The sequence below is a fragment of the Oxyura jamaicensis genome, chromosome 18 (assembly GCF_011077185.1).
Source record: "Oxyura jamaicensis isolate SHBP4307 breed ruddy duck chromosome 18, BPBGC_Ojam_1.0, whole genome shotgun sequence".
Classification (NCBI taxonomy): Eukaryota; Metazoa; Chordata; class Aves; order Anseriformes; family Anatidae; genus Oxyura; species Oxyura jamaicensis.
The window spans coordinates 8,140,193-8,166,454 of NC_048910.1; the positions used below are offsets into that span (position 1 = coordinate 8,140,193).

General features: G+C 37.9%; 1 protein-coding gene and 1 long non-coding RNA gene across 2 annotated transcripts in view; one reads left to right on the top strand and one right to left on the bottom strand.

Annotated features, from left to right (window-relative positions):
* ANKFN1 (ankyrin repeat and fibronectin type III domain containing 1) overlaps positions 1-25,326 on the top strand; it is a 126,833-nt gene extending 101,507 nt beyond the window's left edge. The window contains exons 15-21 of the mRNA XM_035342578.1: positions 2,622-2,837; positions 4,965-5,131; positions 6,542-6,692; positions 8,483-8,651; positions 12,135-12,301; positions 15,359-15,575; positions 16,612-25,326. Coding sequence (XP_035198469.1) covers positions 2,622-2,837; positions 4,965-5,131; positions 6,542-6,692; positions 8,483-8,651; positions 12,135-12,301; positions 15,359-15,575; positions 16,612-17,408 — 1,884 coding nt within the window. The 3' untranslated portion in view covers positions 17,409-25,326. The remainder of the gene's footprint in view (positions 1-2,621; positions 2,838-4,964; positions 5,132-6,541; positions 6,693-8,482; positions 8,652-12,134; positions 12,302-15,358; positions 15,576-16,611) is intronic.
* Positions 4,192-10,998, bottom strand: LOC118175923. The gene is made up of 3 exons (XR_004755198.1): positions 10,651-10,998; positions 5,557-5,559; positions 4,192-4,207 (listed from the first exon to the last, which is right to left on the bottom strand). It is a non-coding gene; the product is annotated as an uncharacterized LOC118175923 (long non-coding RNA).
* Positions 25,327-26,262: the final 936 nt, after the last annotated feature.

Below are 26,262 nucleotides of genomic sequence, written 5' to 3' on the forward strand. Positions count from 1 at the left end.
TATCCAGACCTCACTCTACTACCTTTTGTTTGAATGAAGTCACCAAAGCTGCCCAGAAAACTCTGTGGTACAGTCATGGAATTAATGCAGATCTTCATATTGCTTGACTCATGAGTCAGCCATGCAGCCATCCCTCTTCTTATTGCCAGTCGATGCAATAAGCTAGATTTTATAGCAGCTCTGAGAGCCAGATACTTTGTGGCCATTATTAAGAATATCCGTGTGGGGTTTGTTTTACATCTTTTGGCAAAGCAAGCTGTACAGGAGAGTAGCCTTCCTGGGCAACCACCTGTCTTGATTGATTTCCCCAAAGTATCCCGAAATACATGGAATGCCAGCCTGCTGTACCTTTATTGAAGGACCACCTGTGTTAAGCAGCAGCTGCTTGTCAGTCCTTTGAGCCCTCACTGGAGACAGTTTTAACTATACCTGCTGAAAGGTCCCTCTGGTGTGGTTAGCTCAGCCTAGGTAGCACAGACTCCTTTGGTTAGCTCAGTTTCATTCCCTCTGTGTAGGTTGCCTGTAACAGAGCATTGTTAGTATGCACAGACTGCACTTCGAGATAACCAAGGTTCCTAGTACTTTGCATTATTATTTGCTGCCGGAGATGTTAAGAGCAGAGCTTGAAGCACAGAGATACAGCAAATGTGTCCATGTGGTATATTGCTCTGTTGAATTTGTGGCAAATTTACTGTCCTTATTGTTTGTTCTGTTAGTTTGGTTCCCTGATGAACACAGGGATTGTCACTGACCTGCCAGCCTTTAACAGTGTGTGGCCTAATGGGATCCACCAATGGAAGGATCTCGATAAAGTTTATGTGGTTGAATACATTTTATTGAGGCAGTTAACAGTCTGACTCCACAGGAATTTAGGACAGAATGGAAAAGATCAGTGATAATACAGCTGCTAAGGGACTAGATCAGTGGATTCAGAGACAACAGGGACTGTAATTTTGCCTGCTGTTACCACTAGACAACTAAGCAAGCAAAACACAAACGATGGGATGCCAAGCTAAGCAGACACAAAACTTTTTTAGTATATGAGTAGGTGTCCCCATTCTTTTTCCTGGACTGTCATTCAGAATGTAGTCATCAGTGACAGCAAAGATCTATTTGCCTCCATCTAGGCACAATCTTATATTGCAGTAATTAAATTAACATCACGACTATATGGCTAAACAAGTGCCTGCAATGATTCCTCCCATCTGTGGACACATGAATTAATACAAAGTGTATAGCCAAACCACCCAGTGTTACTCAGCTACGGAGGCTAACCTCAACAGGCAGTTAAGAAAAAGAGGATGTGGTATATAGACATCAACAGTGTGCTCTGGAGAGGGATGCATAAAGCTAAAGTACCTAAGTTATGCTGCATAAAGGGCAGTCACTGTGCCCCACTGTGTTATAACCTAGAGGTTATAAATAATTTAACTATTAAGTTTATAAGTAAATATTGTCTGCTAAGTACTGATAAATAAATTCAGGATAATCTATCAGTTTACAATGTCATAAAGTTACAGCACTTCTCTAAATGTACAGTGTGCTACATTGTGAATTCAAGTTCTCATTTTAAACAACCCCCATCCCTATCCAGCTTACTGTAGATCTCTTGAAAAGTCCTGAAGTAATGAGCATATTTTAAATGTTAGGCATTTTTCTTTAAGACATCTGGGAATCTCTTCAGTGGCTGGTCACTGGACTGAGTGTGTTTGCACCTATAAGCAGATGCCTTACAGTGTGAGGAAAGGGATTTTGACCAAAATATGTATTTTATGTGGAGTCTTTTAAAATTACTTTTCTTTAATCCTCACATATTTTCCTGGAGAGCTTTGCCTTGGTAGTTTGTTAGATTCTGCTGGTTTGTCTAGCACATTCTTGGTATCTGAAATAAGAGAAAAAGAGTCCGTGTCTCTTCAAATTCTTTTGTGTTCCTTCACAAACACACCCCACAGTTCAGCTCCAGAATTATTTATGTTCAATGCAGACATGAGTGCCTCTTGCTTTTGTTGCTGAAAATATTTTTTAAAAAGAGAGCAGAAAATGGAGATGGAGATAGTTAATGACCCTACCAGAAAACATTTGAAGTCTCTAAAATGAATGATGAAGGCATAGAAGAATAATTTTGTATCTTTGATATGCTCTGCATCTCTCATTTGAGCATGCATCTAGCTCTTCAGTAAGCTCAAACCAGAAGGGCTTCAGTGATACCAAAGGAATCAACACTAGACCAACAGAGTGCTTTTGAAAACTGCATCCTTCACCTTTACATAAGTAGGCACAAAGGGGAAGTGTTGGTGAATTACTTTGCAGTGTGTCCTTTTACAAAGCTATCGGGTCATAATAGTCTATTTAATGTTCTCCATCAAGTGCTAGACTAAACACTACTGGACCAAAGACACTGGAAGATCCATAATTCAATCCACTAACGCAACCTAGGGAAAAACTTTTCCTTTTGCCACTGAATGATGTGACCGTTGGGCAAGGGTTTAAGAAACACTGTGCCTAGTTTCTAATGAAGTCAACAGGTCTGACATCAGTGAGCACAAAGTGAAGTTTCAAAAAATATCACCCTCCTGATATGTGATAAATAACTTTCATTTTATAATTTTCTTCTTTTCTAGAATTTGCTGGGAACTCACAACTTAGGCAGAGTTTTTTATGAGCCCATCAAGGATCGACATGGCAATATACTGCTAGTTACTATAAGAGAAGTGGAGAGTCTTTATTCATTTTTTAATGGTAAATGGATGCAGGTATCCAAACTACAAAGCCAGAGGAAATCCCTTTCAACTCCAGAGGAGCCAACAGCGTTAGACATTTTGCTTATAACAATCCAGGTAGTGCTTTGCTTCCCTTACTGTATGTTATTTGCTTTTGTAAAGCATGTGCCAGAGCCCTGATTTTGGAAGAGTCTTGTAGAATTTTAGGCCTTAATCCAGTGCCCAATAAAACTAATGGCAAGGCTCCCATTGAAAGTAAAGACCTATAATACTTCCAAGGGGGCTGGGATCAGATCCTTAATATGTAAAATATCCATGAGATTCTAAAGAAATTACTTCAAAGTCCTAGCAGAGAATGGTACAGTTTCTATCAGTTTCGGGAAGCCATGCTATAGCATTCCTTAGCAAGGGATATAAAAACCTTTAAAATTCTCTGTGATGTTCTTAAGCACCTATACAGACGCTTAAAATTTCTACACTCCATAAGATTTTTCCATTCAAACCTTAACGCTAAATTTATGTTTAAAACCTTACTGTTCTACTTAATAAACTTGTTCTGTGGGGTTCAGAGTTCCTTGGAGCCTAGTATAGTTGCTAAAGAATTCTTTACTGACCATAACTCTCCTTTAATTTCCATATAACACGCCCCCATACTTCACATTTAGAACAATACCACGGTAAGGATTGATCTTAGAGGGTGTTTAGCATTATCAGTTCAGTTAACATCATTGAGAGCCGTGGGTTTTCAGCCCTTCAAGAATCAGGGTATCTGTAAACTCTTAGTTCAAAGTAAGACTAATATATGTTTTCTGTAGGTAACAGCAACCTATTTGTCACAAAATGTCTGTAGCCGGTCTCCCTTTTCTCTACAGCTGAGTGGCATAGTTACCCAAAACACTACAAGGCAAATTATTGTCTTAGTCCCATCTTTTCTCACCTCAGCTAGACAATGACTACTGTGGTCAATTTTTGAGTTTGAGGCACCTTCTTGGGCAGAGACTGTGCTTTTGGTACCGGAAACTGACAGGCAATCAAAATATGCATTACCAGGTTTTAGGAACGTTAAAAAATTTCCAAAAGACAATAAAACTTACCTGATCTATGTTAGATTTTCTGTATTAAAATGTGTTAAAGGTGTAGAAAAATGTCAATCTGGGCAAAAGTTTTATATTAGGAAACCCAAAATACAGGCCTGATCAGATTTCCACAGAGATCCTAGTGGAAAAAATGTTCCCCTAATGGTTTACACATTCCTATCTAATGCCCACCCTTTCTTGTATTACTTGTTTAATCATCGAATGGGTATTTTGCTCATGAAGTGCTTGTGAAAATGAGGGTCTAATTGCATTGGTCAGAGCCAAGCATAGCACTGGCAGATAATTTGATGGTTCCAAGAGTAAAGGCGTATGGCCAGGTGTCTTAATCCTCACCCACTGCAGAGGCGCACATTTCTAGGATGGCAGCAGACATCATTTTTTTTTAAAGTACTTCTTGGGGACTGCTATACATAGCCTTAAAAACTTCTCCTGCCTTCAGCAAATACACCATCAGTATTAATTCTTTCTGAGCTCTATTTGTTGATGAAGGTATTTTTTCACAAAACAGAGCCATTAATTTAACTTTGCAGACCACCAACTCCTATAATTACAGAGATCTTCCTGTTGATAGCAGGTGATACAGAACGGGTTTTCAAGAGATTTAGGTGGTGACTTTACATGCGTTTCTTCGGTGACAATACTGCTTTATGCAGCCCCTCTGTCCCACCTTTCCCAGCAGACAGCTTTTCCCCAATGGCACTCTGCTCCTTCTGTGCTAGTTACAAACCAGAAGTGAACCAGGGAACTGACCTGGCTGAAAAACAACTGCTTCTTTTCCTGAAACAGTACCCTGACCCAGCTCACTGGTGAAATGGTTAGACAAGAGAGAAGAGGTGGGTACTGTTTGTTTAAATCCAACAGTTGAAGAAGGTTGAAGTCTCAGTTTTTAGTGCCTGCTAGTGCCTCAAAGAGCTTTAAGAACCTGTGTATGGTTTTGAGCAGGAAATTGTCCAAGGGCATCCAAACTACCAGAGATTATTTATACGCTTAAGTATGTGCTTAAATACTTTGTGAATTGGGAGCACTGTTGAAACAAGAAGACAGCTATAAAAGCATTTGTTGCTCTTTGATCCCAAACTCTTCCGTTTATGTGGAAAAAAAAAAAAAAAAAAGTTATTTATATGTAGGACTGTTTCCCTTAAAACAGGACATACTTTCCTATCACAAACGAAGTCAGCAACGCCTTCCTCCTGGCTTGTATTTGGGTTACCTTAAACTCTGCAGTTCTGTGGATCAAATCAAAGTTCTCGTGTTGCAGAAGTTGCCTAATGTCCTGTGTCATGTCAAAATCCGAGACAACAGCAATGTCTCCAAGTAAGTGAATATACACGTATTTACCCACACATATTTAGAGAGAGAACATTTAAGTCTAATGCAATTTTGCCATTGGAGAATTGTAGCTGCCAGCAAACTCTGGCTCAGGTGTGTACCATAGAGATCAGTGCTGAACTAAGCAGGTGCACCTGTGTGTTTCCAGTAATTCTGAAGGCCTGTCCAGAAAAGATACATATGAGCCTGTTAGTTTCTAAGGGCAGTATTTTTGGTTGCTCACATTTTGCACAGTGGTAATGATCTTCTATATGTCTTTTGGGAAGATCATAGCCTGCAGCCCTGATTCAGCTTCCAGTGAATTCAGTGAAATTAATTTTCCCTGACCAAGGGGTATTGGTGCTGGTGATTCTTCAGTGTATTCTTTTGTGTAATATCTGGCTTCTCACTCTAATACACAGCAAACATACAGCCTATTTAGACAAATGCTGTCAGCCACTGAACTACTGTGCACCAGAAATGCCATTTTCCATTTGTCCACTGCTTCCCTTATCTATTGGGCATGTGTATGTATTTCCAGTGCCTAGTCCCTGCTTAGTGGGCAACACATTTTATTTGCCTCCCCCCCACCCAGCTTTTTTTTTTTTTTTTTTTGTGGATATTTTTAATCCCATACCATTTCAGCAACCAGCTGAGAACTTTGCATGATTCAAAGAGGAACTGGATATCTATATGGATCACAAGGATATCCAGAATGTAGAACTTAATACTAACAAAAATTTTGGAAGGAATATGAAACCTACTGTTTCAGGGTTTATAACAATCTCTGACTCTTGAGTTTAAGATCAGATCTTTATTTGGGAGCAGATTGTTCCACATAGATTACTCATCTTGCAGTGGGGTTTCTTGTAATTTTTTTCTTGAACGTTCAGTGCTGGATGCCTTTCAAGATTGACTAGTGCAGGGTGAATTAAGGATTTGGTCTTAAAAAGATGATCCGTATGTTTATCAGGTCTAGAATGGACATACGTCAAGCAAAACAAAACAAAACCAGGGAGTTTTTTGGCTCCAGTGAGTACAAGAGAGTTTGTCACAGAAATTAAACCTGCTAATTGTCACTGTTGTCATTTCCTATTCATGTTTTTAAAAATATTATAGTAGATATGGAATAAAATATGTGGAAAAGAAAACCTGGAGTGAGAAGTCTTAGTGAAATATTTCAAAGGCAGTTTAACTTTCAGATGTTAGAAAGGAATGTTCAGCCTGATGTACATGTGCTAGAAAAATAAAACTTTTCTAACTTAGATTTTTAACCACAAACAATCGGGATTGCACAATTTTAGAGTGTTTTGCTATATGAGGATTAAACCATCAACAGATTCCACATACACTGAATTCCTGCTTGTGCACTGAACTTTTGTTATATTTCTAATTTTAACTCAACTCAACATACAGAGATGAGTGGGAATGGATCCAAACACTTTCTGGCTCAGAATCTGTGGAAAGTATGGATCATACTTCAGACTGCCCTACTCAATTGTTCTTGTATGAGCTCCAGATGGCAGTGAAAGCTCTCCTTAAACAGATCAATCTACCTCTGCATCAGGTATTTTTCTTTGTGGTATTTATCACCCTTTTAAAAACTGATTCTTAAGAACACAACTATAAGCTACAAACAGTGTAACTTTCAAGTCGGAATTAAATGTTAAAGTTGCAAGAAAAGAAAAGCAGAGAAGCTTTCTATCCAATTACTCCAGCTGAGGGAGAAAAACACCTTCAAGTAAACAGTTATTTTCCCAGATATTTGAACATATAAGGATTAAGAGACTAATTTTAAAAAGCTTCTATTTTTGCATCTGTTAGTATATTTGTGTAACTTTGGGCAGGTGCAAATATGCATTTTCTCATGAAACTCTAGTAGCTGTGAGCACCTTCACACAGCTGCCAAAGAAAGACAGGTATTTTCGTAGTGAAGCATGGCAATTGACTGTTCTTTTGGATGTAATGCTGAAGGTGAGAGGCCTGCTGAAGACACAGCACTTTGCAATTCTTTCACACACACATAAACATAAGACTTCTAAAACACATAGCTCCAGATTTCCAGATTGCTGTGGGTGAGGAGAGGTATCTGGCTTCTGGCTTTACATTTAGGTACAAGAAATGCATATGTGAATAAATAAAGAAGTCAGGGAGGATAATCTATGATGTGAAAGATCCATGAAAAAATAAGCTAAGGAGTTTGTTTCTTGTTTACATGAATTCCATTTTATTTTGGTCTACAAGGGTAAAGAGGTCTTACAGTAGAAGTAAATCATCTTTATATTTCACTTCAAGATCTGTTTGTGCAGCTAGAAAGATGTGGCCTTAAAATAAATGAATCTGGTTCTACATTTCTTGATTTTGAAAAGTTCAGGCTTTACTTTTAAAAAGGAATCCATCAGTGTTGCACCTTCTAGCCTAAGAAGAGCCAAGATTCAAGTAAATCCAAAATTAAGACAGATGGTGTGCTGCCTTGTGGTCAGTCAGTAATTCAATAGGGCTCTGTACAGGTCTCTATGCTAGTGTATTTTCTTGGATGTTATAGCTTTTGTGCATCTTTTTTTTTTTTTTTTTTTTTTTTAAGCTAGGGACTAAAGTAGTGAAATCAATGTGCAATTTGTTTGTTCCTTCGGCTGCGGTTCAGCCAAGCATTTAAGTTCATCTGTTGTGCATGAGGGATAGACATAAACGTGACCTTGCAGTTAAACAGTTATAAATGTTGTGATCAATCAGGACCAAACTTCTTTGTTACTGAATTGAATTTTTGCTTCAAGAGATTTACTTAGGTATTTTTATTATATTGGGGGTAAACAGAATCATGGACAGTGACACTGTTGGATACCCAGAGTAAAATGCAGTGCTGCACACAGCAGCTATACAGCAGCCTCAGGCCAAATCCTGTGTGTGCCATTTTCTCCTGCTGCAGCACTTGTTAAACCTTTTCAGTGCTATGTTGAGGGAGAGCTGCATATTTCTCTTAACCAACCCTAAATTGAATCTTAAAGGTTTTTAATTGAATCCATTTTCATGTTTTCACATAATTATGCAATCATAATCTTGAAAAGCACATGGCATGTGATCATTTTCTGCCTAATAAGAAACATAAATGTTGTTTTCAGGGGGGTTGTGCCTGTGTGTGTTGTTTTAATGTGGAACGTTGCAGCTTTAAATCTTTATTTTATGTAGTGACATGAACCCACATTTAGAGCCCCCCCCAAATATTTATGTTTTATAAAAATTCCGAGCTTGATGTTGTGCAAATTTTCTTTAATGTTTTATATCATTTGGGGTGTTGTTTATATAAGTGCCATGTTGTAATTCTCTCCTATTTCTTCCCCCGCGCGTGTCCCTCTACAGGCTAAGCACTTCCGTCTGTATACACAGGAGGTGTTGGAACTGGGTCACAATGTCTCCTTTCTTCTCCTGCTCCCCGCCTCAGACGACGTCTGCACTGCCCCAGGACAGAATAATCCTTACACCCCACACTCAGGATTTCTTAACCTCCCTCTTCAGATGTTTGAACTCGGTATAGTAGCTTGCTTCACCTAGAAATATTAACCCAGTCTCCTTATAATAAAATCACAAAGTTGTATCTGTTTTCCCCCTTGTCCCAGTGGAGAGTCAATAAATCACATGATGGCTTTGGCAACAACACTACCTATAACTGTGTACAAGTTATAGAGGGAGCAGAGCAGTTAAAGCATATACTGTAGCAATCATTATTGAAATGCAAAGCATAGAGCAAAGCCCACAGTTAACCAGTATGTCTACAAGCTTATTTGGAAGACGATGTTCTTTAAAAAACAGAATCAAAAAATTAGAACATGGCAAGTTTGGAGTTTAAAAGCAGATGCAAAAAAGAACCATCCATCTAAATTGTTACAAGAGTAACTAGTTTTGAAGAGGAGGATTTTTGCAGCTCCTGCTTACAGATAGTCCTACTCAAGGTCCGATTCCCTCACAACTTTGTGAAAGGTCTGAGTGGAGTTTCTAGGTCAGGGTCATCTTTTTCCTTTTGATTTCTGGGAAAAAAAAAAAAAAAAAAAAAAAAAAAAAAAAAAAAAGTCCTATTGTTGTGGTGCAAGAAAAGCCTGTTTTTGTGAAAAATGCTAAAGTACTAGACATGAATCTACTTCTTTAGGGAGCACTGTGCTGTGCTCCTCCTGTTGAACTGCACTGCTGACTAGGTAAGAATCCTCCAGAACAGGGTTGTACAACTGTCTAACTGAAAGCAGAAGATGCTTCAGCTCTAAGCTCCTCTATTTCTCATTTTTCTCATTGGTCCACAGAGTAAAGAAAGGCTCCACATGAAAGCAGCCCACAAAGACTTCATAGTTCTTTTTAGAAAGAATATGATGAGTAAGGGGACTGCTGAGCCTCATGCATTAGTCTCCTCTGTTTCCTTCTGGCCTGTAAAACTGCTTGTCATTTCTTTACTCTGCCTTGGAGAAGAGAGAATGGCAAGAGCCAAAACTGATGGAGACAGTACACAAGGAGCCACTACAGAATAGGTCTCTAGTGGCAACTGGGTCCTCAGTGATGTATCTGTCTAGTGTTTATGTGACACCTCTACCATCACCACCGTATTTCCTATACATCATTGCTGGGTACTGGTAGAGTCCCTAATGCAGGGGAATGGTAGCTGGAAAATAATGGAGGGTCTTTTAGCTAAAGCAGTCATAATAGATCTGTGACCCAGCATCATCCAGCAGCCCAAATTTGATTTGAATCAGGCAGGAACATATGATTGTGTTTATGTCACATCAGCCAGAGCACACAAAGTGATGCCCATGACAACTCTGGGTTTTTATTCTGGTTGTGGGAGGACAGATGACAGCAGAGCTGCCATAAAATTATGAGTGGTACAGACAGACAATACGTGAGCTAGTGTATAGTCTGCCATGGCAAAGTTGTCCCTTCAACAGAAAACTAACGTAATTGAACTCGAAGAGTTAGTTCAGTGCTTTGGGTCACATGGCTGTGGCATTTGATGTGGCTGTAGTGCCCTAATGCCAGATTTACTGTCTTCTTGACATGCAACCTTGAGGTCTACAGTTAGACTCTGTGTATTCAGCATATTATTTCTCCTTATGAAAGGTGACTACTGCATTCACTGTGCAAATTAATGCACAAAGTATATTCATCTCTGGTGTAATTCATCTTTGTATTAGAGGTCTTGCAAACTATTTAACTTCCATCATGTGGTACATAAACCATGGGCAGGAGCCATGCTTACTTCTGGAAGGTACTTTGCACTGGGCTGACAAATCAACAGACACCAAATGAGATGATGTGGTGCTGATAAACGTGCAACAAAGTAATCTCTAAAACATCAGTCTGGGTGCAGACCTCTGTTTAGCAATGTTGCTGCAGTGGGGAACCAATTCATGTCAGAGAGAACAGTACAGAAAGCTGAATTTTATCTAAAAAACAAAAACAAAAACACAAAAACAAAACACAAAAACAAAACACACACACACACACAAAAAAAAAAAAAAAAAAGAAAAAAAAAAAAAAAGAAAAACAGTCATCTGGCCAACGGCAGATGACATTTTCTATATGGCTTATTAAATATGTATCCCCGATGTTCTATAAAGTGACTGTGATTCACATCTCAAATATTAGAAGCTTCCATTCCCCATTAGCTGGTGGCTACCAACTATATAATTGCATAACCACAAAAGACTATGTTGAAGTAACATTTGTTAAAGTAACATTAAAGGGTCTGACTTAAAACCACAAAGGCTAGAAACTTCAGCACTGAAGCTGAAACCGCGGCTGTAATTCACTCAAGAGTCCACCACATATGGCATATATACTGTAAGACCACACACTATTCAGACTAGATCCCTGCAATATCTAGGCATCATTGGGAAACCAGAAGGTAGAATTCTTTCTTCCACTCTCTCTCTCTCTTTTTTTTGTTGTTGTTGTTATTTTGAGAAATTCTTCTCTTTTCAGGTTGTTTGCAAGGAATAAATAGATCTGGGGCACTGTTTTTATTTCTGTTTTAATATTTGTGATAAGAAGAGTGTTTGCATTTTGCACTTGAAACACCCTGAAAAATATCATGCCCCAATCCAGAAAAGTAGCAGTATTAATCCAGCTGCCATTCACTGCTATAAGATCATGCTGTATGCTTGCGATGAATGGGGAAGTATTTCTGAAAACTTGCTCTCCCTCAGCAAGCTTCGTATGTCTATACTGCAGTTTGCAGAGATAACTGGCAAGTTCTGTCTGAGCAAATGCAGGTTCTGGAACAATACAGCTTTAAAAGGCCAGGTAAATTAACATTTGTGAAGCTCCATGGCTTCATTGCTGTTCTGTCTCTTAGCTCTTTCAGAGGCAGCTCACTTAGCTCTTTGCTACCCTGAAGTCAAATTACACAAAGCAAGATGTCAGTTTGGAGCTTTCTGTGTTCCTCTTTTGCACAAGAATTCAGAGGATGCTATGTGGTAACACCTATCCAAGTTATAATTGTTTCGCTCAAACTGTGATATCACTGAAATGTTTTTAATGCTGCCATTTATGTTTGAGTTACTGATTTATGTTAGCCTAGACCAAAAGAAAGTTATCACCTTCCAAAACAGTACTTTCATTCTGAAACACTCCATTTAAACACACAAAAAAAATAAACAAAAAGATGGGTTCCATTTTACAATCATGTCACTGCTTGCTTGATGAAAGAAATGATGAGCCTCAGAAAAAACAGCCTTTCTGATTTAAGCTGTCATGGGCAACATAGCCTCTGCAGTTGCATACTAAGAGCCTGATTATCCCTTCACATAGATATAAATTAGAAATGACTCTTTTGAAATCGATGAAGTAACAGAGTAAGTCCAGTGTAAATGAGAGGAGAATTAGAGCCTGTATTATTTATTTCTAGCTTAAAGTAACCCATCCAGAGAGTTAGTAATTACATTTAATAAAATGTGTGTTCTGAAAGCTAAGGATTTCATATTTCATAACCAGAATATAAGTGTTTCCTTTGCACTTGGTCTTTTCACAGTTCATTTTTGCTGTTACAAGGAAAAATTTATAAGCCTGTATTGCCGCCTTTCTGCTGTCATAGAGCTGGACTCTCTGAAAACCCAGCAATCCCTAAGGGAAGCAATTTCAGACAGTGAAGTCGCTGCAGCCAAACAAAGACACCAGCAAGTTATGGACTACATACAGGTAATAGTCTGTTTCTGACTACTCCAATGAGATTTTAAGGTGGCTTTCTTAAAAATTGCGTAAGGCTGTAATTTGAAATCTAAATGGAGAATTATTTACAGACATCATAAAAAGAGCAGTTGTATCAAAAGTGCAATTCTGCTTTTATGAAATTCAAGACCAGAACATGATTTTCTTAGTTGTTGTTTTTATACAAGGATTTTTACAGGTAAAATCAAATGACAGTCATACTAGACTGTTATACAGAACTGTGTCAGTCTGCTTGTAAAACTCACTCTCATCTAATGCAAGGTAAGCTAATGCCTGGCTAGTACATGGCATTCGTTTGGGTAATAGTTTTTCTCTGTCTTAGGGGATTGAGGATATTTTTCACCACAATAAATTGCCAATTAAAAAAAAAAAAATCATCTTAAGTTGTAGAAACGATCAACAGTATCACAGGGAAGAAAGCAGCTCTGTGTTAAAGATGGCAAGCTAACCCTGGAAGCATTCATACGCCTGTCCAGCACCATGCAGATATATTGCCTCAGTCCCCCAGTTATCTGTCTTTCTACAAGTGAGGTGCAGATCAGTTTACAGTTCCATATTCTTAATATACAAGCAACCTTCTGTTGGAACAGGGGCCAAGACAACCACTTATTGATAACACGTTTGGCCCTCCATAATTATGAACAAGATGATAATATCTCTGTTCTTCTTTTTTCTGAATTCATATCCCTGTTGTCTTATTGACTTTAGAGCTGTTGGTAACCTGCAGGGGAGCAGAGAGAAATATACCATTGTGCTTGCACATCCCCACTATCTCCATCCTTCTCATCTTCCTATCCTCACATTTAAAAAATCTGGTTTCTCCCCATCGTGCAGGAGCATCTGGGAAATTTTTACTCTTCACATCAAAAATAAACGTATGTACATATACACTGCATAGACAGCTAGCTCTATGTTCCTATTCTCTGGGGTCTGAGTCACATATATATGCTGGGAAAATATGGGAGAATATTTTAAACTTCAGTGTTTTGTGCTGAATTATTGTGACAGTGTATTAGCCTTGTCAGGTTTCCTCTCAAATGAAAACCAGCTGTATTCCACCTATTGGCAAAAATATCTCAGCCCACCACATACCGCAATCTTCAGTGGTGACCACAAAACCACGAGAGCAGTTGTGTGATCCTAGATCTAAGACAGTGTTGAAGTTACTACACAAACCAAACATTGTAAAGAGCAAGGGAGTCTATATAAATGCAGTTCTGAAAAGGAGTCAGAGTTAAAAAAACCACCACCACCACCACCAAAAAAAACAGCAGATAAGAAGCAGATAATCTATATCTTTACCAGAATGTTAGTCAACAACACAAGAAATTTACAGTCACTGAAACTAAAATTGTTAAACTGTAATTTACATAGCGTAATGCTTCAAATGTTCCTAAATTATTTAAGAACTACACTTCATTAAAATGACTGGTTCGTTGTACTGTAAGGCACTACAGAGTGGCATCAGGGAGAGAACCAACAAGATTTACATTTTCATAAACTGGAAGCAGTATGATTTTGTTTGGAGTTGAAGTAGGATGACAGAAAGAAAATATAAGATCCCCAAAATCAAATATGTGAGAAGTTTGCTAACTGGACACACAATTGTATTTTATTCATGGAGCTACACTGAAGTCTTGAATTTAAAGCAGATTATGAATGAACCATTTGCTTTTCCTATCAGTATACATTCTTAGCCCAAATTAACTCACTGGCAAGGCTTGCACTGACATCACTGGAGCCAGGATTTCACCTCTACATAAAAATGGATATACTAAGTTAAAATAGCTATCCAGTCATCCTATCCCCAACAGGGCTCTGCAAGAAATACCCTAACTATTCTGGCTAATCTGCAGTATCCTTTGGCAAGAAATCCACAGTTTGAATATGCTTTTTGTGAAAAATTATCTCCAGCTAAGAGGACGTGCTGGACAACTGGTCTTAGAATATATCAGTTTACAGTCTCCTTTTTTCATCGATCCCTCACTTATTTCCCTTTTGATAATACTCACTGCATAAAGTACTACTCACTTTTGCCTGACCATTTACTGACCCAAGGCTGTTTGCCCTTTATATTCTTGCAGAATGTAGGCTGTGTAACTGCAAGGTAGTTTACTTTAAACACTGCAATATCAATACGAAGGCTCACTGCTTTAAATGCAGAAGCGTCTGCAAGAAGAGAGACACAAGGGAAGCTCTAGAAAGGATACCGCAGCAGATGTGTATTATATTCACAGCTATATCTCATTCACTGATTGCAGTAACATTTACTCAGTTGTCAAAGATCTTGAATTGCCTGAAGAAATTTGAAGTCTTCATTATCAGAAGACTCACAAGATGCACATTAAACAGCATCTTTGCATAGATACTTAACACTGTATCCTGAGATTGATTTAGGCACTTGTCTCTTATTGCCATCAACAGGCATGAGTTAGAACTGTCCTAGTATAGATTTATACTGTTAAAATGCATACAGGCTAAAAAGATAAGGGAGCAGACGTGCAGTATGCCTCACAGGTTTGCTGCAACCCTTCATGCATATACACATGCTCATATATTCTTCTGTTCAAAAACAGGGTTTGACCTGAGCATTCTGCTTTTGAACATAATCCTGGGTTCACAAGAATCCTTGAGACATCTGATTGCATTCCAATACAGAACAAAAACAACTTTCAAGTGTGCTACAAAATTAGTCAAACTTTATGCTCCGTCAAAAGACAAGTATCATTTCTTTCTGTGTCAGAGCTTAGGCCTAGATTCATCCCTCCTAACTACAAGTTCTTCGTTGAGGTACCTAATTTAAAAGTCTGGTCCTAGGCAGACCTTGCAGTGCTGAATGAGAAAAAACACCTAACCAAAGGCAGTACAGACCGTCTAAAATCAGAAGTCTCCTGTCAGGGAGCCTGCTTGTCTGCTGTCTGTTGGCAGTGACTACTCACCTACTTAGGCACTTGAAACTACACGCTTCCACAACATTAATATACAGACTTAATTGTAGTTTTTCACCATTTCTTTTTTCCTCAAAAGCAAATTGATGATATCTGGAGGGAAATGAGATGGATCACAGAAGCACTGCAGTATGCCAGATACAAGCAGCCAGCAGCTGGCCTACCAATAAAGAAGCTTGTGAATCTTTCAGAACACTCTCAAAAGAAAATCAGTTCAACCTCTTCACATCTAGATTGTCTTCCTTCACCGCCCCCCTCACCTGACACTAGAAGCCAGAGGAGAAAAGCTGTGAGTGGTAAGAGAATTTTGTTTGTTCATCAAGCAAAATCTTTGAACTAACTTTTAATTATAACAGTTCTTGAATTTCATTTTATAAAAGGCGTATATTTTTCCAATACCTGCCAAGGTTATTTTAACAATCAATTTGCCAATCATTTGCCACTTTCTATCCTGGGATCCTTCTATAGCCTTTACCTTTTTTTTTTTTTTTTTTTTTTTCCTTTCAGCTACGCAGAATAATTGCTCATCATCAGCCAACTTTGTCACCTCACTATTCCAGATCATTTAATGTCCTGTCACTGACTTCTCCACAATTAGTAAAGTCCATCCATAGTGAAAGCTGCCTATTCCATTTGTTGTCTTCACCAACAATCTGCTATTAATATATGGAAGGGCTTTCCCTCTTCCTCAATTACAGCTTCATTTCTTAAGAATCTTTGGTAAAGAACCTTCTCATAAAGCTCTTCAGAAAGAGTTTGTTTCAACAAATTCACATTTGAATTGTGTCTGTTTTGGACCTTAACATACATAATTAAGCCAACAGGTAAAAAGGTAGTTTTGCTCATCTAGCTCCATGCCTCGCCTCAAGCCTCTGGTATATAAATGCACTTGCACCCTACTCACAGATAGAGAGGTATCAATCTGCAGTAACTCAACCAACATCTTTATAATAAAACCAGAACCTGGATTAGATTTTCTTTGTCTCCCAAATAGCCATCTCTATGAAATTTGGTAAAGGCAAGGTAAAAGAAAACAGATCCTTTCGGAACTTAATCCCAATTTGAATTCAAATTCTTCCCTCTGTTCAGTTGAATAAATGAATCCTCTCTGCTTTTCTTAATTCTGCCACCACCTCTGTAACATATCTGTAAAAACTCCCTGACTACTGTCTTTTCTGTCACCTAGGCCCATACAAAATTCTGCAGAAGAAACAAATGTATATTTTCAGGATTGTAGATATTATTCTGAATTAAGAAAAAAATGCAGAAATGACATGTAAGCAGTTTTTCTCTTGTGCTCGTCTTCTTAGTGTTAATCAGTTCTTTTTGCAGATTCCCAGCCCTGCTCAGATGAAGAAGGCTGCTCTGAAGTATTCCTTCCAACTGACAGTGACTATGATTCCAGCGATGCATTAAGCCCCAGAGAATTAGACTTGATTTACTCCTCCTCACATGACATTTCCCAGCAGGCAGGCAGTGGCCTGGGTGGTAGTGCACCTGATGTTCTCCAAGTCCATGACATGAAGCCTTGCCTAACACTGAAAGAAGGCCTGACAGAGTGTTGTGCCTTCGATACTAATGCTGAACATTGCACAGAGTATATGAGCAATCTAACAATGTCAGGGAATACATCAAAAAGCATAGACAAGTCCTCTAGCTCCAAGCAGCCATTGAGCTTTTTAGGGAAAAAAAAGCTAGGGAAACATCAGCATTACAACTACTTCAGCAGGCATCATCGTTGGCTGCGTGTGCACAGTGAGACACAGTCTGCCTCTCTGTCTGAAGGCGTGTATACTCAGCATCTCATGAGATCTTCAGATTTATCTCAAGAACCTACCTCCAGTGAGCAGTTACAGATTCCCATTGATGGATCTCGGAGCACTTTCTTACCTCATGCATCCAGCCTTCCAGAAGATGGAAAAGGCAAGTATGAGGAATCGAGGCAGAATGTCCACAGGATTTATGTGGAACACTATAAAACAACACTTCTGAGTGAAGAGGACAATTCCTGGGGAGCAAGCATGCAGGGTGTGGAACATAAGGATGTGCACAATGCTATGCAACAGAAAATAGATCCAGATGATCAGTTGGGTTCTGCTGTCTCAGAAGTATTCAGCAGCACACTTTAACCCCAGACTTCTACATTGCTTCCCATTGCTCCACAAGGAGATAGTAAGCATCATACAAATAGGGCCATACTTTCAAAATCACTTGTAAAAATCCAGCTTCTGAAAATGGCAACTTGTGTCACTTTAAAGAATCCTAATCATTTGACTTCATCGCCAGATATCTGGTCTTACAGCGGTATCTGTCACGATGCAAGCATTATTATTTGCACTGGCGGTTTTGCAGGTAGGGTCCTAACAGTCACCACATAGCAGAACACTTTGTGGGTGCAAATCTAGTAATCAGTTTTTGCACTTCTCGTGATTTTCACCTATCTCTGAGCATGCAAAATTTTAAGCATGAGTGCTTCTGCCTGCAATGTAGCAGATGCGGTAACATCCTTGGTGTGCTCATGTTAGGACTGTGTCCTAATATTCTATTAATGTGTTTTCCACCATTTCCTATAAATTTTTCTATTTCTCAGCCCTCCTGAATATATAGGTTGCATGTAACTAAAGTGCTAACTGGTCTAGTAATACAATTATCCCAGAGTTTCTAGCCAGTTACAGAGACGTAAAAATTCAAAAGTTATCACTGACATTGCATGCACCATCTCTGAACGCTGCCAGAGCCTGATACAATAATCATCACACTGTTTGAGGTGTGGGCTTTTTCTTTTCTTTCTATTATTTTTTTTTTTTCTCTTCAGGAGCTTAGATTTCAAATAAGGTGGCAGGCTATTTTAGAGGTTTAAAAGGCAGCCAACCTTTGAGGTCAAGAACAGACAGAACGAAGCTGAGCTCCGAATTAATAATATGCATGGTCTAAGTAGGATCAAAGTGAAGGTTGGTCTTTTCTGCTGCCCAGCATACAAGAATACATTTCTTTATGTTGCAAGCACTCTCAGGCAGCCATTAGAAAGAAATGCACCTACTTTTGTTCCTGAATATTCAGTGTATATTCAGGGGTATTTGATCACTATGTCTGAAATTGGTATATTCTGGCAAATCTAGTTAGGGAAATTGGGGGTGCAGTTTGAATCTAAGATTTTTTATTTGTGTCCATGTTTGTCTAAAGGCAGATCACAGTGAGTCACAACTTTGTCCTTTGCAACTAGAATAAGACTTAGAGTACTACAGAAGATGATCTCAAAAGTGAATGAGAACCATAACATTTGAGTCACTGAGAAATGAACTAATGTAGAGAGAAACTCCAGCTGTTGCACAAGCTTTAATTTTTTCTTAAACAGTTCTTGAAGTTTAATTTTATAGGCCACATTCCTGCTGGTTAAATTCCCTCACTCCATGTTTGTGCAGCCTTCTACCTTTCAATTTTTCAGCCTCCAGGTGGATACATTCTAAGGCCTCCAATAAAGAGATTTGAGTTAAATAGTTGAGTTTACAAGTCCTTGAGGTGAAGGTAAGGATTTGGGCCCATGATCTGTGGTCCTTATTAAAATAGCACTTCCATAACCCCAGTGCTATTAAAACCCCTGTGAACTCAATCCATAAATTCAAAAATAAATGTTATTCACTATTTCATGCTTGGTCAGTATGCAGAAGCCAAGAAGAGTCCTTGCAGTGATATAAGGGCAAAAACTTTCTATAAGGGATTTACATTTTTAAATTCTCTTTTTTTGGAGGTGAGGGAAGTTAACTTTTTGCACCAAAAGTATTCATTACCTGATCCAGTTCTCAGTGAGGGTGGAAAGACTGCCGTTCACCTCCACAGGCTTTGAATGGGACCCATACTGAAAATTCCTGTGGGTGAGAAGATGGGGGGAGCAGAAGTGTCAGTGCCAACTTGCAGCTGTAAGGACACACAGTGTACGTTTTATGCCACATGGAATTGCACGGGAAAAACCCAACTCACAAACCATAGCACCAAACAGTGATGTTTTACTGTCACTGAAGGCAGCAACAGCTTGTTACATTAGATTATGTTCATTAGCAGAGGGCTCTTTACCAGGGAGAGCCAGAGCAATGTGTATTCAGAAGTCAAAATAATTCACATTGTTTTCTAGTATACAGCATCGAGCCCATGCTCCCCTAACCTGTTTATCCTCTAAGCAAAACTGCCATGTAACTGTTTATTAAAGAATAAAAATAACAATATGCTGAGGCCATATGTTTTTGCAGAAAGTGAAGAGATAAAAGATGATGTTCCTAAAATGAAACCCACCCTGCTTTGCTTTGGCTCTTCAAGGAAAAGAAAAAAAAAAAAAAAAAAAACCACCACCACCAACAAAACAAAAAAAAAAACAGGCAAAAAAAAGGAAAAAAAAAAAAAAAAAAGAACAGTGAGGGCAAGAGGTAGTAAAATCTACACCAGAAGAACTGGTACACACTGCTGGCTAGATAAGGATGTAAAAATCTGTTACCTACTCCTGGTGCTAGGCTTTTCCAGAAGTAGTCAAGTATCTAATAAAGAGCTGGATTTTTTTGCTGGCAGAAAGGGCTTGACTTTATCATAATTTTGCCTACATGCATGCGCTAAGAAGACAGAATTTGAATCTAGGAGTGCAAATGCCAGCCATGGTCTATACCACTTCGATTTTAACCTTGTTATATGGAAGTGGTGTTTATGTGATGTCCAATGAGGCATACTTCCTTGATCCTACTGAGGCTCTTCCAAAACTTTAATAGTCAAAATAGTAAATGATAGTTCTGACTTTAAATATTTTTGGTTATAAAGCACTGAGTTATCTTTTAGAAGAAATATTTGTCTTTGTTCTAAATTGCTATTCCTGCCTATTCAGTGAGTCAGCATAAAGCAGCTCCTTAAAAGAATAGTAATGAACACCCAGAGATAAATAGATAGTAGAAAGAGATGTCTTTCAAGTACTGTCATAATACTAATCATAATACTTCTGTGGTTCTCTTAGGAAGATCACTCTCATGTTTCACAAGCAACTACAGCAATTCAGAAGAATCCTGTGAAATTCAGCACTTTTATCCCCACTTCATAGAGGCACAGAAGGATTCAGTGACTGCTCTGAGTAGACCTTAGAGTAAAGGCTCAAAGTAAGGAATCAAATTTAAATTAAGAACTTAAACCATTGCTTTAATCACTAGGAATCCTTCCTCCAACCAGAGCTAGGGTCCCTCCCTGAGGATTCTTGCACAGACACAGGAAACACTGAGGCTCAGAGCCCAGAGCATACTAGAATTCTGTGAGTCAGCAAACAGCTCATTTAAATGAGTCTGTACCCACTTACGTCAGCTGAAGCTCAGCTCTAAAGTGGGTACTCAGGTTTTGCAAACTTCTGGATATCTGTCTTTCTTATTCTTACATCTTGGCACAGAACTTTTGTCCTGTGTTTTTCAGGCAGTTTATCTTCGCCTAGGCTGAACCCAGTCCCTCCTAATTTCTAGGCATGACTTGACTGGCCAGAAAAAAAACATAGTGCTTAAATATTATAACCCTACAAAAAAAAGCAGCAGACCTATATCTCCTGTGGTCTGCAGCATTCCTGTTTCTGCTGGTAGGAAGCTAGATATAGGTAAACTGCAAGGTTTACACTAACAATTCTTTGTATATACAAAAAGGCAGACCGCTTGTGGACAGTTTGCCTGAAGAAACCTGTGGCTAAAAAGCATTTATTTCCCATACTTGCATGTGTTTTTGTTCTGCCTTTAGATACTAATAAACAATTTGATTTTCTGTACAGTAAGGGCGCACACAGAGAAATCTATAAATTAATACTTCATTGCAGAAATATGCATATTTTAAAATACAGGCATTAAAGGGGGTGCAAAGGGATGTAATATTTTATCTCAAACATTTATGTTTAGAGTGTTTTGGAAAGAGATGGTGCATCTTTACATTTCGTATGGTATAAAGAAATGCATTAAGTTGCTGGTCAACTCTTTTAAGGTGTTCAAACACATGGCTCGTGACTGTTACGTAAAACTTCAATACAGCCTTATTAACAACAAGGGTATAGTGTATTTGAAAATATGGTATACAACTTGGAAACTTACTCTGAATTTCTCTGAGGTGTTGAACTTTGCCATCAGCAAAAAGTATTTTTAGAAAAGAGGCCCTGAATTTTCAGACAACAGAGACTTCATCAAGGTAGGTCTCTGATTTATCCACTACAGCAAAACATTAAATAGCTAGAATACGTTATTTTAAAATATAATTTATCTTCTGATTTCATGAAGGAGAATTCATAAGGCTAAATCATGCCAATGAAGCGTGAGGCAGAGCTGTTGGCCAGTATATTCTCTGCAAAAACCAAGAGCAACATTCCCCAAGTTGGGCTGAAGAGTTGTACGTTGGAGATGTGCTCTGGCCAGTAGTTTGTCCCTCTTCTGTGCAGAAACCACAGGCACCTCTTCTAAGTATTTGCAAAATCATTAGGATTTTGTTAATTTTCTTGTTGATTTTACTGGACTTTGGAATAGGCCCCATATACTTTTGGAAGCTGTGTAGATGCTACTAGCTTGGAGCTCTTACCCAGTTTACTGTCTCTCATACTGTGCTTTAGGAATGATGTAAGAGTCACACTAGAATATCTTCCTCAGCCTTTTAGTATCACAGCATCTTGGGGAAGATTTAGCCTTTAAACCAGTCATCCTATAGAAGGGTAAAGTGTTATTAAGCTTTCTGTCACTAGGCTACATAAAACCTCCTATTTTGTTCAACAAATAATAAGAGATTTTTATGTTTATTAATATATTTTTTGAAAAGTTACATGAAATTGATCTAAAATAAGAGCAAGTGCTTGGTGTAGCACTAACTGATCTACTTTCAAACTGTGAATTGTAGTAATTTATTAAGCAGATTTTAAGCTAAACACGCAGACTTTTTGTGTTTTACTTTATATAAAAGTCAGGTTGGGCCCAATTCTGCTCTCCTTGGACCTCATTCAAGGTTCTTTTGCACCAGTGTAAATCAAGAGTAGTTCCACTGAAGCTGAGTCAGGTATTCATCAACTCGTATAAATCAGCAGAGCTCCACTCACTCACAAGGCTGGCTCAATCCCAGCCGAGGATCTGGATCAGTGGAGTCATCATAAAAACAACACAGTTACACTGGTGTAAAAAATGAGAGGTGTAAGGAAGACAAAAGGGTTTTTATCTCATGGAATATTCCCCTGGATATCAAAGACACTGTTGTCTGAGAAGGGCTCAGAGAGCAAGCCCACCCTGCTGCTGTATGGTACTGGGAGGGAAACACATAGGGCATAACACTGCTACGTTTTATAATAGGGACCAAATTTCTCTCCCATATTATGCAAATGAATCCCCTACTGAATGCAATGGGAGTTCCAGTTATTTCACTGAAAAAAAATGAAGACTGTTTAGGGTTATTGGGGGCCTGAGGGAGGGCAAGAGGGGTTGTTTGTTTTTTTCCCCTCAGAGAAAAAGTAATTTAAGTGAAATGTGCAAGGCAGTGTTTAATTGCTTCCTGCCTTGTTTGTACATAGCAATTTGGCTGTTTATTGGTTGTCTTTGTTCAGATTTTTATTGTAACTTGTTGCTATATATGCAACCAAGCGTATGTTAAAGTTTAAACTTTGGTACATAATAATGCACAATTTTATGTGCTTTAAAACTTTGTAAATATATAGATGAACAATGTATGCTGTGCTGTGATCTTGGGACTTGACACAACAATATTTTCATGCATATGTACCTACAAATGGTTTGAAAATAGCAAAATATATATTGAGGATGGCCATGAGCCAAGAGTAAATGAGTGCCGTATGACTCATGCTTCTTTAATAATTCCTGAAAGAGGCATGTATAGTACATAAAATAGACAATAAAAATAATTTTCAAGACTACAAATATTTTTTATAACTTCAGATATTAAATACTATTTTAGAAAAAAGATTGGTTGGTAAAAGAAATCTTAGGTTTATTCAAGTGAATCATTGTCATAAAAATGTTCTTAACAGAATTTTTTGTTTGATCTAATATCATAGAAACCTAGCTCTTTTAAGCGTTAGAAGACCTGAAGTGCTCTTGCATTCTTACAGCTCCTATGATCTACTAAAATCACGTACTTCAAGTCTTCTCCCTCATTAACAAAAAAAAAAATGCTAGTCTATGCATTCACATAATCCTAAATACCATGTGTACTTCTGTCTAATCTTTAAACTGTATTTTTTAAATAGGTTCTGACGATCATCAAGTATCCATGTATGTGAGCCTTACAATCAATCGCAATCTGACTGTAGCTTGTGTTCTTTCTCTGAATTCTTTTATTTTTACTGGAAAAGAATTTTTTCTAAGGCCAAGCTTTGAAATATGGTCTCCAAATTTTGATTTTGATCTGCATTGTCAGAAATCTAAATTGAATGGGCATGGCTTCCAGACTTTGTGGGTGAAAATAATTTCCCATCAAAATCAACAGAAATTGAAAAGCATTTTATAAAAATGTAAATACCTTAATACAGGAGTGATATCTGGGTAGTTGGATTTGAAGTGGCATCTTTCTAATCTGTGTGTTATACCTGCAGAAGAAGTTGCTGGCATACAAGCATCTTCACATCAAAGAAATGAGCAGCATAAAAATCTTGCAGTCTGACAGACTGAGCCCTCTTTTTCTGAGCCTGAAGGCTCTCATACAGGCTCTGTAGCTTTCAGCTGTCTATTTACAATGACAGCCAGACAGAATCTGCTGTTTATTTCTGGTGTGAATCTATGCTTTCAAGCCACATTGTAAACATACGGTATTGTGGGTATATATAATCTGGTTGTAGTCGAGAAACACCCCAGATATTACTTACTGAGGCAACTACCTTATAAAAGTGAAACACACTCTTCTGTTGTGATTCTGTTTTTCACATATTCTTATGCAAGGAAAAGAAAAGCACAGCAACATTTCTAATGTAGTATAAAATTGGGTTACTCTATGTAAGCAAGAGAAATAAGAATATTCCCATTTTGAATGCTGAAGAGACATTGGAGGGATTCTGCTTTGGGTAATTGTTCACTTTGTTTCCAAGACGGGCAGGTTGCTAAATGTTTTTTAGCTGCCATGTTGTCTGAGCCTTTCAATGTTTCATACACTGTTCTCCCTTTTGTACAGATAATTCCATAACTGGAAAAAGTGACATGCCCAAGGTCACACAGAGAGCTTGTGACAGAGCAGGGACACAATTTTCTGGCTAGCATCCTTACCACAGCATCAGTCTATTATCCATAGCTTCCGCACAAGTATATATGGTAATGCAAATGTTGATGAATGTTTGTGTTTCAGCCATGACATGCCAACTCAATGCAAGCTTCAGAATAAGAGCATCCTACTGGAGTATCTGTGGATACTTTCACACATGGAAAATATTTTAACTAAAATGCAGCCAAAGTGGAGTTAAACGACAGAGCAAAATAATTCTTAAAATGTAAGATAAAATGTGGGTCATTGCTTCCTTGATTTTTAATTTCAAAACATTAAGATTGCTACCACGGTTAAGATAGTAAAAAGAAAAACAAATGCGAGCATTTAGTCATGTACAGTACTACTATGAAATTAACTACAAGAAACAGCACAAGGCAGAGAAGGATTTCTTGTGTGCATGCACTTAAATGACTTTGATGCACTTTTGCATGTATCATGCATTTTTAGGGCCAGGCTGTTCACATGTTTTGCTTGCCCAGAGCTAAGATTTTATCTTTACATGAGAAGATAAGTAGGTGAACAGTGCGATTCCTACAGACCTTTATAGCAAGTTTGCCATGGTTTCTTGCAAACACTGCTGTTTTATAATTGCCTCTGTGTTCTATGTTATTTTACTGAAATGCTTTTAAACCAACTGGAAAGAAGTTAAAAAACTCTTATAGGCATGTTTTTGACTTGTTCTTCTGACAGCAAAAGATAACCATTTCGTTGTCCCATTCAAATGTATTAACTTATATAAACTGTCATCTCTCTGAGCGAACTATTGTATTTTTTAATTTTGTCTTTAAATAAAAGTTTGGGGTTTGATTTTTTTTTTGCTTGCTTATTTTGCAAAAACACACACAAAAAAAATCTTTATTAAGAAGCTTCACCATTTCCTTCCCCAGATCACTGTGTTTAAAATCAGAAAAAAAAGGTATGTTCATTTTGAAAGGAGTTAATATTTTTTTCAATTTTCTTAGTTTTTTTGAATAAATATTACATATTAATGAATTAGTCCTAATTAATCAGTAGGACTTCTGTTACTTATCTGTTTGAATTACAGATTTTATTATTCTGATTTTTATTACAGCAAACATGCAGGGGAAAAAAATCAGGTACCATCCTCCCCTTCTACTCACATACACACTCAATTGCAGAGAAAAAAAAATGGTAAACTGAACAGCAATTTTTGAGCTTTATAAACTAATAGTAAAGTCAATTTAAAGACAAACCAGCCTTTTTTACCAGTAAATATTAATGCTTATTTTTGGAAATACCAAAACAGAATCTTTGAATTTGGTTGGTGAGGCGGACATTCTTTTGACTGAAACAATGTGTTATTTTCAAATAAATTATTTTAAAATTCCAGTCAACTAAATTTGAGTTCCCAGGGAAAAAAAAAAAAAAAAAAAACACTGCCAAAATGTTGTGTCCAGTGTTTGCTGTTTGTATTCACTTTTTGAAAATACTGAAGCAACACATGTCAAGTGTGGATACCTACATAAAGTGATGAGAAATCCATAACAGATAACTGGCTTGAAATACCTTTCTCTGAGAAATGCCAATATCTGCCACTGCTGTTGATTTTAGCAGAACTCAGGAGTGCTCCTTATTACTGAAAATCAGGCATTTTGTTTAAGTGCTTAATACTAGTCACATATGTACGGGAACGTAGCTCTAGTTCCCCTCAGCTGTGATCATTTCTGGACCACAGAAGATTTTGCCACCTATTTGGAGGTTCTTCGTAAGAATCTGTATGGC